This window comes from Cricetulus griseus, chromosome 3 (assembly GCF_003668045.3).
Source record: "Cricetulus griseus strain 17A/GY chromosome 3, alternate assembly CriGri-PICRH-1.0, whole genome shotgun sequence".
Classification (NCBI taxonomy): domain Eukaryota; kingdom Metazoa; phylum Chordata; class Mammalia; order Rodentia; family Cricetidae; genus Cricetulus; species Cricetulus griseus.
Genome location: NC_048596.1, coordinates 20,849,381 through 20,865,174, shown reverse-complemented (window position 1 = coordinate 20,865,174; position 15,794 = coordinate 20,849,381). Strand labels below are relative to the sequence as shown.

Below are 15,794 nucleotides of genomic sequence, written 5' to 3'. Positions count from 1 at the left end.
CTTTATTTCATTTAGCATAATGTCTTCAACAGTCCAGTCTTGCTTAACCCTTCAAGGGACCACAAGCTCCTGAAGAACTTGATGAAAGCTAAGGGTCTTCCCATTAGAACAACGGACATCAAGAAGTAAGCTGAAAAAATCAGCATAAAATTTATAATATAATCCCTGTGGTGGATCCGTGATCCCCAGTTTAGGGACCCTTATGCTACACCAAAAGGCACACAGAGAATAGAGATTGAAGTTCAAACCTAAGCCCAACTAAGCAGGTCAGTGTCTAGGAATGAACTCTCCCACAGGCATATTAAAGTTTGGAAGGCAGATTCAGACACAAGGGCCCGGACATGTGAACCCAGTCCTGACACCACCCCTGCCTCTATAACGCTTCCTATTGGGGCAGAGCCAACCTAACGCCTAGTGTTTGGTAAGCGGACAGGCAAGTTGGAATGCATGGGGAAGACAGACAGCAGAAGGTAGTAGGGGTGTGTCAGTCGGTCAGTCTGGGGGCAAGAGCCTGATCCTAGATATGAGACCGGACTTTGTTTCCACAAATGTGCCTACCACAGCTTCATCTAAACAATGCCAGCGCCCTCTCAGAGTATTTTGGTTGTTGTACCTTTTTATTGGTTTATGGACAAATTTACATTGAGTTCACTTTCTTTGTTTTCTTAGAAAGTTGGTAAAAGTAGACTGTCAGCTGTATTACCAGACATCTGCTTAGACTGGAAAGGCAAGGAAATTCAAGGTTAAAAAATGAAAAGAAATCTTACTCCATACAGATGGACCATGCGTCATACAAATGGACTAAGGCACACAGTTACTTGTTTTTGTTACATTAGATATGCGTGCTTTAAAAACCAACTTTTAAAAATCATGCGTCTTTAAGAAACTTCCATTGGGTGTAGCTTAGCTGAAATTGAAACACATCATGAGACTGCCAGTAGAGGCTCCCTTGTCGTTAGAGCGGGACCTGAGCCCTGGAAGGGTCCCGGTTGATGTCCCCATGTATTGGACACAGCCTCACAGTCTGCACTCTGCTCCCACAGGCATTTTCAGCTTTCTACTTTGTGATGGATTTTTTTGGGAAGATGGCAAAAGACAGTGTCTCCTCTCCGGAAAAGACGACGGAGACCTTAAAAAAATTTTGCTCAAAGCCTTGGGAGGAGGTAAGTGACCAGAAACCACAACTGTGAAATTGGCCCTGTACCCGCAATGTCCTGGAGGGTATGAATCTGCCCATGACATCATGCTGATTTGACAAATGGCCAGCAAATGTGTTAGAGAAGGCCGTGGAGTGGGCCTAGGAATGTCTTTATCACCATTCCCTGATGGTTTATAATGGCTTTATCAAGCATTGTCCTACATTTCTTACTTAACACACAGTTTTGTAACAAGCAGCTGCTTGCATGGGTAGATTCTCTCTAACTCAGCCATTGCTTCTTCAGTTCAGTTGTCATGGATACAGGATGGCTGGGGTGGCCTTCACAGTTAAGGTCAACAGAAGGAAGAAGCAGATACACATATCCTTTTGTAGGATGACAAAGACCACCCCAGAAGACCCTCACAAAAGATAAAGGCATCCCTTTATTTTTAGAGGTGGATTTTTCTATTGTTTTATTTTTGATTGATACATTTTATGATATACAATAGATATTTCAATTTCAACCTATCATATCAGAATAATGGTCATAATTATCAGCTCCGGGATGCTGCTTCACTAAGAATGTACACACTGTGTTGATCAGCAGTAGAAAGAGTGGACACATTTGTCTCAGTCCTGAGCACAGAGGCAAGGCTTTCGGCTTTTCTCCACTGAATAAAATGCAGACTATGGCTTGGTGGTAAGCAGCCTTCATGTGTTGGGATACATCCTTTCTATTCCTTCAGGATTGTATCAGAGGGAATGGAATGTTGTATTTATCAAAAGGTTTGTATGTATCTGCTAAGATGATTGTGTGGGCTTTTTGTGCTTGTTTTTGTCTATACGCTATATTATACTTATTGGTTTACATACATTGGACCATTCTCACACCTCTGGAATGAAACAAAATTTGATCCTGGTACATGAACTTTCTTTTTCTTTTTTTAAAATAATGTATTTATTTGTATTTTATGTACATTAGTGTTTTGCCCAATTGTATGTCTGTGTGAGGTTAAAGACAGTTGTGAGCTGCCATGGAGGTGCTGGGAATTGAACCAGGGTCCTTTGGAAGAGCAGCCAGTGCTGTTAACCTCTGAGCCATTCCTCCAGCCCTGGTACATGATCTTTACAGTATATTATTGAATTTGAATTGCAAGAAAAGCCATAGGATGAATTCCACTAAACCTTTAAGGAAGACCCAAAGGCAGCACTCCATACAATAAATAGGAAGTGATGCTTCCAAACTCATTCTGCACATTCAGTGTGGCACTGATAACAAAACTAGATAGAGAAAAAAAGGAAGGCAGGAGAGGGAGGTGCCGGTTTTCTTGATGAACACTGGTGCAAAAACTGTTCAGCTTTTCCTTCATTCAGGCTGATGTTGGCTGCTGGTTTGCCTTAGAGATTTATTACATTGGGGTCTGTTCCTTGTGTACCTGATTTATTAAGAGTTTTTATTATGAGGAAATACTGTAACTTATAGAATGTTTTCCCCTGCACTTAGTAGATCACAGTCTGAAAGGGTTTACTGATGGCACATTTCGTTTGGTGGACAAACTCTTGAAAGCAATGAGGCAAGGGAGTATTGCATATAGAATGTTCAGCGTGCTTCTGAGTGCATTATACATGGTTATCAGATGGTAGTTGTCTCTTAGCCCATGGTGGCCAGAAGGAAAGGCCTCTCTGAGAAATACAGCAGCAGACAGACCCATGTGCTGAGCTGGCAGTGTCCTGGCCACCTGCTCTCTCAGTAGGAAAGGAGCCAAGCAGGCTGTGAGCGTTCTGGCTCTGTTTTCAGCAGCTGGAGTGGGTAAGGTTAAGGAGTGGCAGGCAGCTCTTACTCTTTTCTCTAGAGAACGGGATGAATGAAAAGACTCAACAAGACAGCTGCTTTGTATAATGTTGATGTGAAAGGGAGAGTAGGAACTGAAGACAGAAGGCAGGGTGTCAGCATGCTCAGCGTTGATTAGCCGGATACTTCTGAAGGCGTCTTCCAAGGCTATTTATTGTCAAATGCTCTGTGTGTGTGTGTGTGTGTGTGTGTGTGTGTGTGTGTGTGTGTGAGAGAGAGAGAGAGAGAGAGAGAGAGAGAGAGAGAGAGAGAGAGAGAGAAACAGACAGACAGACAGACAGACAGACAGACAGACAATCAAGTGAAAATGCAGGTCCTGAGTTGGTATCCCTGGGGTGAAGAATGATGCCTTCCTAAGGGATGCTAATGCTATTGCTGTCTGTCCTCCATGGGCTAACCTGAATGATAAGGCTTTGTTGGACATTATTTCCTTAAGATGCCTATAGAGGCTCTGCACTAATGACTAGGTGAACAGTATGTAAACAGAGACTGTTTAAACAGAGACCAATGGACTTCCTTCAGACGATGCTTTCACATCTTTTAATACACTAACACAATTGATAAGTTACTCCAAGGATAAGGGATGGAATGAGATACTGAAGCTGTTTCTGAAACTCCTAGATAGAAGGAAGGAAGGAAGGAAGGAAGGAAGGAAGGAAGGAAGGAAGGGGAAAAGAAGGAAGGAATTACCTTTTCCTTAGAATACTTACTGTTCTCACTGAGAGCCCTGAGGAGGAAAACTTCCTTGGGAGACCCTAACTGAAAACCCTGCACCCCCTAAGGACTGAAGCACCACCCCACAGCCTGTGGGAGAGCCCTACCCTCAGGCCCGTGTGAGTAGGGGACTTCCTGGTCTCTATTGCATCTAGCAGTGAAAATGAGCCACAACGTGGGGTCTGTTCTACAGGTTTGATATTTCCTTCCCTTACTTCTAGGTGAAAACAGCTAGCCCTACAGTAAAGGAGAAGTACCTGAATGAATACTGCTTCTCGGGGGCTTACATCCTCACCCTCCTTCTGCAAGGCTATAGCTTCACAGCCAATTCCTGGAACCAGATTCATTTTATGGGCAAGGTAACTTGGGAATCTGTTGGAGGTGTAAAAGTTGGGTGGAAGTTGGAGACAAAGTAGTTTTGAACTTAGAAAAGGTGGGAGTCCTGTTCCATCCATCATCCCACCAGCCCTTCTGGGAACAGCAGCAGCTATGTCTCTAATGACCAGCATTCACCCTCTACATTTCACCTTCTGCACACACCGCTGTTAGTGCTTCTCAAAGCCAGTTTATTCGTTTACTAGTATTTCATTAGCCACTGCCCTGACTTCAGAAGTCCCCAAAGGTGCCCCTTTGGATCCAGGAAACGATGGTCATGGGTTTCTCATCAGCCTTGCTAATGGAGCTGTTGCTTGGCAACCTGGCCCAGAGTGAGACCTAGGAAATAACCCCCCTTCTGTGCTCTGCCACAGCGCCACCTGCAGGCTTCCAGGAATAAAGAAGCAAGCAGCTGTGCGACCCTTGCTGGAAGGGAAATACCACAGTGTTCTCTGTGTTGCTAGCCCCATGACTGCTAACGCCTGAAGTATTTTACCACCTTTTAAAATATAGTGATCTCAGACGAACCAAAACATAGAATCAGGACTGTGGCAGCTCTAGGGATACTCATGTGATAATACTGTCTTCCTTAGGGATCTTGCTCATTCAAACAAACCTTTTCCTTATTTTAGCATACCAGGCTTCTTCCCATTCTATAAGTCTATTTCATTTGCTAGAAGGATCTATGTTAAATTTGGTTGATACAGAAGGCAGTGTGGATTTATATTTTTGGAATGGTACTTCATGATCTGATATCTCTAAGTCCGGGTGATGTGCAGTCAGACAAGGTTTCCATCCTACATTGAGAGGGAAGAATAATCCTCTTACACATTATTGTCAATATGGGTTACGGTTTGGAAGAAAGGGGTATTGTAAGTTGGTACAACCTTTTAGGAGATTTGGTTTTTTGATAGGTACTGAAAGCCTTAAGGCTGTATACATTATTTTGTCCTATCATTCCATTACTTGGGTATTGAGTCATTGGCTAAAATGGGTGAGAAAGCAGTCCATGCTGGAAATGATGATCCAGAAATATGTTAAGACACCGGGGATAAAGTACTACTAAGCGAATTATTCTGAATACATTTATTATTTACTTACTTATTTTGTAAAAGCAACAGCAACATGTTCACAGAGGACCAGAAGGAAATGTCACAAAGAAAGGACATCAGCAAGTCCTGAGTGTCACTGTGTGCAGAATTTTGGGTTTCTTCTTTAGGCCTACCTGTACTTGCTAACTTCTCTATATCATCACGGACAGTTCTTATAATAAAATCTTTCCAAACCTATTAGTCAAATATCACCTATATTACTGTAAGTTCTGAGTGACCGGAAATTATTTTTTTCAAAGGTGAGAAGGTCAGAGAACACCTTATAACTTAATAGGAATTCTTTATTAGCAGTGAGGCGTAGCCTTCCAACTTCATAGAGTTGCCTTGCTGGAATTATTAAGTTTTCCCTCATTAAGCCCTGGGTCTGTGTGGCTTCTCTGGCCTGGCAAGGATGAAAAAGGTTAGAGCCAGTTAGTAGTCCCTTATCTTTTTGCCTATTTCCTGTCACTTCTCATTTAGTTCCCTAACTCATGAAGGAGAAAGAATGCAGACCTCTCATGGTCTCTTCGAATTAAGTGTTCCCAGGCAGGTGAACTGGACAGGCATTCAGCAAACTTCCTGAACTTCTAGAATATGATGGTGAGGCTCCAAACTCTGTTTTAATCATTTGCTTTGATCCCCACTCCCCCCCACCCACACACACCATTCCCAAAGTAGCATATAGAGTTAATCTGTAGTGTCAACTACACAAGGTGTTCTCTTTCTATAGGCTGCTCAGTTTATTGGGGAGGGTTACATGAATCCTACAGATCATCTTTCTGGACCACTAACAACAAGATTTTTCCTACTGTTTTCAGATCAAGGACAGCAATGCAGGGTGGACTTTGGGCTACATGCTGAACTTGACCAACATGATCCCAGCTGAACAGCCGCTGTCCCCACCTCTCCCTCACTCCACCTACGTTACCCTCATGGTTCTCTTCTCCCTGATCTTGTTTGCTGTGGCCATCATAGGCCTGTTCATTTGTAGCAAACCTTCATATTTCTGGAAAGAGGCGGTATAGCAGCAGCAGCTGAAGTTTGCTGTCTGGAGTGAGAATGCAGCTTGCCCAGGGAGCCAGTTCCTCCCTACTGTGAGTCCAGAGTCACCTTCCCTGCTTTCCAGGGACAGTCTCAATCAGCGTGAAGCTTCTGAGGCTTTTGCTGAAGGCTTTCCTTGGGGACTTCCTGGTGATGCTCCCTTGTCATCCCCAGCTGCCTTCTTTCTCCATGACTTTCATGGTCTGTGCTTCAAAAAAGAACACTATCTATCCACTTTGTCTCAAAGAACTAAGAATCCCAAGTGCCACACTGCCCTATGTGAGCTGGTGGTCAGAGCTTTGGGACTCCCCCTCCCCCACCTCCATGCAGTGCCTTTGCAGAGAGGAGACACAAACCCATTCTAATCAAGCCTGCCCTTTGGATAGGGGAATTTTCTAAAGTAGGTAAATTACGTGCTAAAGCCAAAGAGTTTGTTTTTTTGTTTGTTTGTTTGTTTGTTTTTGTTTTTGTCTTTTTGCAAAGGCGCCTAAGTGCTTGTGCAGCCTATGTGGCTCATCACCTGCTGAGAATAAGAGTGGAAACACACTGTATGTCCCTGTGTGATGCCAAAATGCTCTCAAGTAGAACACACTGGGCAGAGGTTTTGCAAAGCAGATGCACACATAGGCATTTAGGGGATACTATGTGATGGTAGTGAATGTGCTAGGAAGAAAATCACAGTTACCACTCAGGACTGGGAAAGTATACCCTCTAGTGCATCTTTTAGAGTTTGTGGCTTTTATGTTAAAAACGCATATGACACAAATTTCACCATATTTACCTTCAGCTCAGTACATCTGAATGGCATTTAGTACATTTACAATGTTATTTTCAAGATTCTGTTTCTGATTGTGTGTGTATGTGTGTGTCTATGCTCATGAGTACAGCAAACATGGTGGCCAGAGGAGGGTGTCAATCCCTTGGAACTGGAGTTGTGAGCTGTCCAGTGTGGGTGCTGGAAATCAAACTGAGATCCTCTAGAAAAGCAGTCAGTGCTCTTAACCTCTGAGCCACCTCTCCGGCCCCTATGCCAGGATTTTATAACAGTCCATAACCAAGAAGTTGGCTGGGGACAAGATCATACATGGTTTTTCTCAAACCACAAACCGTTCCATTGATCACTAAGTAGACTCTGGTCCACAGAGAGGCTCACTGGGTTTGAGAGTCACACCACATCTTATTATCCCAAGAGTGAATTTAGTGAGGGATGGCAGGCTTTTGCCCTGTTGGGGTATTTACACATCAATTGTTACTACCCCTCTGCTGTGCAACACGTGCATTGTTTCCTTACTTCACGGAGTGTTTCATGGGTAACAAATAAGTGGTTATGGACTTTTATTATGGAAGAGTGGAGAGATCTTGTACCTTTCCTATGAGCATTGCTGCAAGAATTAACTGCTGAGCAGACTTGAGCAGTGATGTATTCTAACCCTATCCCCCAAGCTGCCTATCCATCTCTGATCTGGGGACTGGACACTCAGAAAGGAAAGTTTCCCATAAACTAGAAGCCAAGTGCCCTCATATCTCTTGGGTAGTCAAGCCATTTTTCCTTTTCATGAGTCTCTTCTGTTATTCACAGATAATGTGCAGCTGCCATTGACCATTGACTGAGCATCTGTGGTTATGTTCTGTGCTTAGGTGCGCTGTGTCCATCTTTCCATTCTGTTCTCACTACAGTCAGAAGAAGGTAGCTTTTACCAATCCTGAAGCTCATGGTAGAGCATGCTCAAACTCACCTCAAGTCTATCTTTTTTCTTTTGTTTTTGTTATTATGTTATTTGTTGTTGTTTCATTTTTTTGGCTTTTCAAGGCATGGTTTCTCTGTGTAGCTGTGGCTGTCCTGGAACTCACTCTAAAGACCAGGCTGGCCTGAAACACAGAGCTCCACCTGCTCTTGCCTCCCTGGGATTAAAGGCATGGGCCTCTACAACTGGTCATTTTCTCCCCTTTTAACACTTCCCTGCTACCACCACTGCCAATATTTGGAATTCAAAACAACAAATTTCCTTCAGAGAATAAAAATCACATTTTTGTCTTATTTTCCAGATTCAAATAATAATAATAATAATGGAGACAATTAGGTACAACCTAATCTCAGTTCTATTGGAGGAAGGGTTAATTCAGGGGTCTTCTTTGGGTCCTTCTGGGTGGAATAGGCCAAATAAAATGAGTTACTATCAATTTTAATATTGGAATGCCCATCCATTGGTTATAGTTAATTGTTATTCATCTCTAGACTTTTACTCAGGACTCAGGATCTGTTCTGCTAACCCTGTTCCTTTGCAAGGTGGTGATTTTTTTTCTGTGAACCTACAAGAGCAGAAATGGGTTCATCTGATATAAATAAAAACATGAAATTATAGAGCGAGGCTTTAAATGTGTGTGCACATGGGTGTGTATGGAAGAGAAAAGTTTCAATTCATCCAAATAAGTAAGAAATATATCGTGATATAAACAAAAATTTCAAAAGTACATTTCATTTTAGTGTTTTGTTAGCCAAGATCCATACCATACGGGAAAGAGGTGGTATACTCCAACATGGGAACCAAGAAGAGTTTTAAAAAGAGACTACACTCAAAATATTCTCATTTCAATAATCAATCAATGTAAAATTATTCATATATGTTTCAAAATCCAAAATCTGTTGTGTGTATTGCATTCACACCATAGGCCACATTTTAGGTGCCCACCACTATCTACATGTTGGCATATTGGCACGTTTGGAAATACTTCTGAAGCTTACGAAGTAGGTAAGAGGTAAGCTCTCGCCGGGTGTTGGTGGCGCATGCCTTTAATCCCAGCACTCGGGAGGCAGAGGCAGGTGGATCTCTGTGAGTTTGAGGCCAGCCTGGTCTACAGAGCGAGTGCCAGGATAGGCTCCAAAGCTACACAGAGAAACCCTGTCTTGAAAAACAAAAACAAACAGACAAAAAACAACAACAAAAAAGAAGTAAGCTCTCTCACTGACTTTTGCTTGGGGAGCATTACAAAAGTAGGTTAGGTAGACTGAAATATTCCTGCCATTCTCCCATTACACATAGATATGAATGTTATTCCTAAGCAAGCTGTTTAAGTCCCAGCCGAGCATTTTACTGTGTTCCTATGGCTTTGCTGCCTTTGTATGACAACTGGGTCAAGACATGTGATGTGAGCTGGATAAAATTCCACCTGATTCAAAGTTAATTCTTCATGTTAGCATTTCTTAAAATGTAAATTTGAATGTCAAAATAAAAATCAAAGATCCTCTTTAGAACTTTCAAAATAGTCTTATGTGTATGGGTATTTTGTCTACATATTATATCTCTGCCCCACGTTCATGTAATGGCCAACAAGGCCAGAAGAGGGCATCGGATCCCCTGAAATTGGTGTTGCAGGTGGTTTTGACCCACCATGTTGGTGCTACAAATCTAACCTGGGTCCTCTGGAATAACATCCAGTGCTAGAAACCACTAAGCCTGTGTATTGTAGCCCACACCTTTGATCCCAGCAATGGGGAAGCAGAGGCAGGTGCATGTCTATGAGTTTGAGGCCAGCCTGGTCTACATAGTAAGTTCAACTGGGGCTATGTAGAGACACCCTGTAACAAAACAAAACAAAAACAAAGTAGAAATGGTATAAATACAGTACTCAATATATGGAACTCTCACAAAAAGCAAAAAGTTTAACTTTAGAAATGAAAACTGCAAGTTTAATCATATTATCCCTGACTGAAGTCAAAGGTGGCTTTCTGTTGCCTACAGTAAGATCCCTAGCAACATCCGAGGCTCTGGCAGTCCCTGGCTCTGAGCTCTGCTCGGGCTCACACTCCATTTCACCTGCTGTTGTTCCTTGTGTTCTGTCCAGCTAGGCTGATTCTGATTCGGCTACCTTTACTCCATTCCACCTTCAACGCTCAACCCAGATTTCCTTCCTGATGCAAAACTGTCCCCAAGTCTCCAGGCCAAGCCACTTCCTGTCCTGCCCGGGTCTTAGAGTTTCGTTAGAAAGCTCAGACCATTCTAGCCAGAATATGCTCCTTGAGACAAAGTGTGTAGCCTGTTTCCTTCTTGAAAAGCAGGGCTCAGGGATATTTTAGTGGAACCTAAGGGAGCAGTTCTAGGCAATCCCCAGCTAGAAACCTCATCCTAGAGCTTGCCTTTGATACAACTACACTTCTCCACTGTTCAGTTTATGGGACAGTGAAACCTTCTTTAATTATCCTACACACGTGGACATTTTCCTACTGGGAAAATCATTTAGCTTCTGAGTAGTTCACCACCCAGCAGTTCACCTCCAGCTCGTGGCTGTTGAAATGGAATCGTAAGGATTTAAATGAACCTTAAAAGGCCATACTTAACAACATTTAAATGTATATGCAAGTCACCTGATTCCCACAGTTTGTCCTTTGGCTCCAAATGCATGTCATGGCATGTGCCCACATAACAAATAAATAAACACACACATAAATGCATAAATAAATGTAATAAAAAGAAAGTCCTTGATGGCATGATGGGTGGTGGGAGTTTAGACACTGGGTAGGACAGTAACATGTAAGAAAAAGAAAAAGATTAGCTTTTCTACAAGTTTGGATATAAAGGAGAAGAAAGGAACCTGAGAATCATTTTCCTTTTGTTGTTGGATGAGGGAGACAGAACCGGTGCAGTGAGGTGGGGAAGGGGTGAGCTGATGATTTAGATTTCCCTAATGACACAAGCACCCAGAAGGGATAGTATGGATGGGACCCAGGACAGATGAGCTGTGATGGGACCAGCATATTTGCTCTCTTGGAGCAGGAGAGACAGCTCTCTGCTCATGGTAAGTTTGCCTGGTGGTTAGCATCCATGTCTGGATCTCTGCTGCTTCTACTGAAAAGTAAAGCCAGCTACTGAAAAGTCAAGGCTGACAGTGGGGTGGGCTTGAGGAGTGATAGAAATTAAACAGCAGCTGTGGGCAGGGAACGAAATGATGGCAGGGCTGCACCATGGACCGTGCTGTGTGCTCTGCTTGTGTGGTTTTATTTTTTATATTATTGTAGATGGAAGTTTCTGTCCCACCTGGTCTTGAAGCCATTCAATCCCAAATAAACACATGAGGCTTATATTAATTATAAACTGTTTGGTATTTTGCTAAGGCTTATTACTAACAAGCTCTTACGACTTAAATTCACCCATAATTCTTACCTATGTTTAGCCATGTGGCTTGGTGCCTTTTCTCAGTATGACATTGTCATCTTGCTTTCTCTGCATCTGGCTAGCAACTTCCTCTCTGCCTTCCTCTTCCCAGAATTCTCCTAGTCTGGTAGCCCCGCCTACACTTCCTGGCTGGCTGTTGGTCAATCAGCATTTTATTAAACCATACAAGTGACAAATCTTCACAGTGAACAAGAGCATTGTCCCACATCATATCATTATTATTATTACCATTACTACGACAATTTAGTGACTTTTCATGGGCTTGGGTAGATGACCTAGCAGCTAAGGGCATCTGCTGCTCTTACAGAAGACTGGGGTTTGGTTCCCAGAACCCACATAAAACAGTTCACAATTGCCTCGAACTCCAGCTCCAGGTCACCTGACACATATACATACAAACACATAAAAAAATAGTTTAAAACTAGTTGCTTTTTCAGTGAGATGAAAAGGCAAATGGCTGGACTAAATAAAGCCACAAGGTGGGAGAAACAAAGGAGATTTGGGGTTGAAGAGCTTCACTCTGAGTAAACAGACCCAAGTAGCATGGTGGATGAGGAGGAAACTCAGTCCAGTGGATGCTGATGGTGACAAACTGTGGTCGGGCCTGGGCTTGATGAAGTTGGCGATTTAAAAAGGGAAGGAGGAGCTGGCAGTTAAGAACATTTGTTGCTGGCTGGAGAGCTGGCTGCTCTTGTAGAGGACTCAGATTTAGTTCCCAGCACACATAGGGTGGCTCACAATATTGAATTTCAGGGATCCAACACCCTCTTCTGATCTCTGTGGACTCTGTACATACATAGTGTGTGCATATTAACACCCTCTCTGACCTCTGTGGACTCTGTACATACACAGTGTGTGCATATTAACACCCTCTCTGACCTCTGTGGACTCTGTACATACATAGTGTGTGCATATTAACACCCTCTTCTGACCTCTGTGGACTCTGTACATACATAGTGTGTGCATATTAACACCCTCTTCTGATCTCTGTGGACTCTGTACATACATAGTGTGTGCATATTAACACCCTCTCTGACCTCTGTGGACTCTGTACATACATAGTGTGTGCATATTAACACCCTCTCTGACCTCTGTGGACTCTGTACATACATAGTGTGTGCATATTAACACCCTCTCTGACCTCTGTGGACTCTGTACATACATAGTGTGTGCATATTAACACCCTCTCTGACCTCTGTGGACTCTGTACATACATAGTGTGTGCATATTAACACCCTCTCTGACCTCTGTGGACTCTGTACATACATAGTGTGTGCATATTAACACCCTCTCTGACCTCTGTGGACTCTGTACATACATAGTGTGTGCATATTAACACCCTCTCTGACCTCTGTGGACTCTGTACATACATAGTGTGTGCATATTAACACCCTCTCTGACCTCTGTGGACTCTGTACATACATAGTGTGTGCATATTAACACCCTCTCTGACCTCTGTGGACTCTGTACATACATAGTGTGTGCATATTAACACCCTCTTCTGACCTCTGTGGACTCTGAACAAACGGATACTTATGCAGATAAATGCTCAGACACATTTTTAAGAGCAGTTGTTGCTCTTGAAAGGATCCAGATTCAGTTCCCAGGATTCACATGGTGCCTCTCAGCCACCCATGACTCTGGCTCTAAGGGATCCAAGGCTCTCTTCTGACCTCTGAGTGTACCAGGCACACATGTAATGCACAGACACACATGAAGGCAAAGCACTCACACACACAAAATAAGAATTTTTAAAAGGCATAGGCAAAGTTCCAAAGATGATCCTGTCTCAACCGAATGTGCCAGGCTTTGTTGACTCTCATGGGAGGCCTCACCATTTTGGAGGAGTGGATGGGGGGTTGATTGAGAGGGGAGATGAGGGGGAGTGAGAGGAGGAGGGGAGGGAGGAGGAGGGAAGGGAGAAGGAACTGTGGTTGGTTTGTAAAATGGATAAAAAATTAAAAAAAAAAAAAACAAAGATGAAAGAGAATGTTTGTCGTGGCCCAGCTACAATTGATCAAAAAATAAGTATTCCTTATATATCCCCAAAGAGAAGGAATAAGAGAGTGGGCTCATAGTGGCCTAAAAGCACAGCTTTTAAGTTAAAAAGGGGGGAGCTGTGCCCCCAGTCTCCACATGGTGCATTAAAGAATGCACTGTTTATCTTAAACTTTTTAAATATGGATGCCAATGAGCAATCTGATACAGACAGATTCTGGCATGAAGGAACTCGAGCAAATTTTGCTCAGGTCAAATGGAGAGACTGAAGGGACCAGCTTCCCTTTTGGCAGCCATAACGGCCGAACATGTGCTTCTATGACCTTGTCCTAGACACTAGAAAGTCAGATGCCTGTCTCGTGACAAGGAACCAATCAGAAGTTAGCTGGTGGCTCTATGCTTTATGACCCTGGGTGTGCTTTACAGACAAGCGCACAGCAATGACGTAGAGAGCATAGCTACCACCCTGGGAGGGCTTATGGGCCATAACAACCAGTTGACCAATCAACACAGGGCAAGCCCTCCAAGCCTGGAGGCACACCAATCGTGAGTCTGTGCATAACCCTAGACACTCCCCTTAAGCTGTCCTATAAGATCTCTCGGGAGCCCCTAGGAGCCGTCTTTTGCTAGCCATCCACCATGGCGGGTGGGTGAAAGACCCTAGCTAACGTGGGGTTAGCTCCTTAAATTACAATAAAGCCTCGTGCAGTTTGCATCAAGCTCTCGAATCTGCCTGGTGATTGGGGTGACCTTGAACGTGGCCTGGGACCCCGGATACTTGAGTTTTCAGGGATCTAACATTTGGTGGCTCGTCCGCGATTTGCAACCACCCCTCACCTGAGTGGATTCGATCTTGGAGGTAAGATGATTCGAGCTCGCAACTTCTATGTTCAATGTTATATGTTTGCTTGTTATGTCTCTTGCTGTTTTGTTTTGTTGGTTTGGTGCCATGACTTGAATTTGAATTTGCTGTTTTGTTGGTTTGGTTCCATGACTTGAATTTGATCTGAGCCTGCGCAGAATTTGTAATTTGTATTTGTAATTTGTACTGGTATTTGGAATTTGTAATTCAGACTTCCAGACCCTGAAGTCCTGCCCTGGACGAAAGTCCAAGGGTTGCTTGAATTGAACCATAGGGTAAGCAGACGTTCGGGCCCAGAAATAGACGTATTTCTGGAACCCTTGGTTCCGCCCTGGACGGAAAGTCCAAGGGTTGTTTGTAATTTTGGTTTGGGGCACCATTTCTTTGCCACAGTTTGTGCTGTCTAATGTCTGTCCACGTTTCATATTTGTGCTGTGTGTTTGTTAAGCATCTCTTTCTGTCCCTACTGCCCACGCACATGGCATGCATGGGTCAGGGGTCTTTTCTTGATGCTCTGAGCACGTGGCGACACCTCAACTGTGATCGGCAGATGCGCCCGGAGGACAGACTGCTGCGCTGAGGACACCCAGGAGGTACGAACGGTGGCCAAGGACTTGGATCCTCCTCAGTTAGTGGTGATTTAGCCTCCGGGTTCTGCCGCCCGTCTTCCCGGCGCCATTGCCTTATAAGCAGCGCCCGAAGATTGGGTTGGCGTCTGTTCTTTCCTGTCTATTCTGTGTTATCATCATTGGTTTTCAATTCAGGATCCACCACGCCACCCCGTTTCTATCCCCACCTTCGGGTCTATGAGGCATGCCAAGTGGGGCTGTTTCTGCCCCAGCTGCCGTCCTGCCGTGGGTCCTGGCTTGAGGCCTGCTCTGAGGGAACATGGCTGCGAGGCCGCCATCTGCCTGGCTGCCCGTCTTTCTGTGCCCCATGCACATGGTATGAAGGGGGGCTGCAGGGGTCTTTTTCCCACCCCTGCATTGGCCAAGGGTCTGGGGTTACCAGCAGCACCCCCACCCCAGGTCTCTCTACCTTGAGCACGTGGAGCTCAAGCGTATGAACTTATCTGGCCTGATCCGGACTTAAAAAAAAAAAAAAAAAAAAAAAAAAAAAAAAAAAAAAAAACGGCCTTAAAGTTATTAAGAACTGTAAAAGGGACTTTGATAAAATTTTTATGTTGACTAAAAAATTAGGGAAAATGTAGGAGACTTAAATAATAAAGAGAGAAAGGAAAAAATTTGTCTAAGAATGTCTAAGAAAGTCAGAGAAATGAACTAAAAGTTTATAAAGAGTTAAAGCAAGTTGTAGAAGGTCAGAGAAAAGGTTGTTACAAGTCAGAGAAAAATGTAAACTGTAAACTGTGCTATGGCTTCTCATGTCCACAAATAATAAATTTTAAAAATGGTACCATAAGTTAAAATTTTAACCATATTAAGATAATTCTGTTTTTAAAACGTCCTGTTTATTTCTCAAGTAAATTATGTATACTTGTTTTAAAATGTTCTATTTCCTAGTATAAACTAAGTTCTGTTACAAGCATGTTAAG

The 15,794-nt window shown here is 43.4% G+C and overlaps 1 protein-coding gene and 1 long non-coding RNA gene across 2 annotated transcripts in view; both read left to right on the top strand.

Moving 5' to 3' along the window:
* Positions 1–6,268, top strand: part of Entpd1 (ectonucleoside triphosphate diphosphohydrolase 1) — a 28,531-nt gene extending 22,263 nt beyond the window's left edge. Inside the window, exons 8-10 of the mRNA XM_035441565.1 lie at positions 1,044–1,163; positions 3,926–4,063; positions 5,989–6,268. Coding sequence (XP_035297456.1) covers positions 1,044–1,163; positions 3,926–4,063; positions 5,989–6,195 — 465 coding nt within the window. The 3' untranslated portion in view covers positions 6,196–6,268. The remainder of the gene's footprint in view (positions 1–1,043; positions 1,164–3,925; positions 4,064–5,988) is intronic.
* Positions 6,269–14,046: 7,778 nt separating this feature from the next.
* LOC118238636 lies at positions 14,047–15,373 on the top strand. The gene is made up of 2 exons (XR_004769452.1): positions 14,047–14,239; positions 14,739–15,373. It is a non-coding gene; the product is annotated as an uncharacterized LOC118238636 (long non-coding RNA).
* The last annotated feature ends 421 nt before the right edge of the window (positions 15,374–15,794 follow it).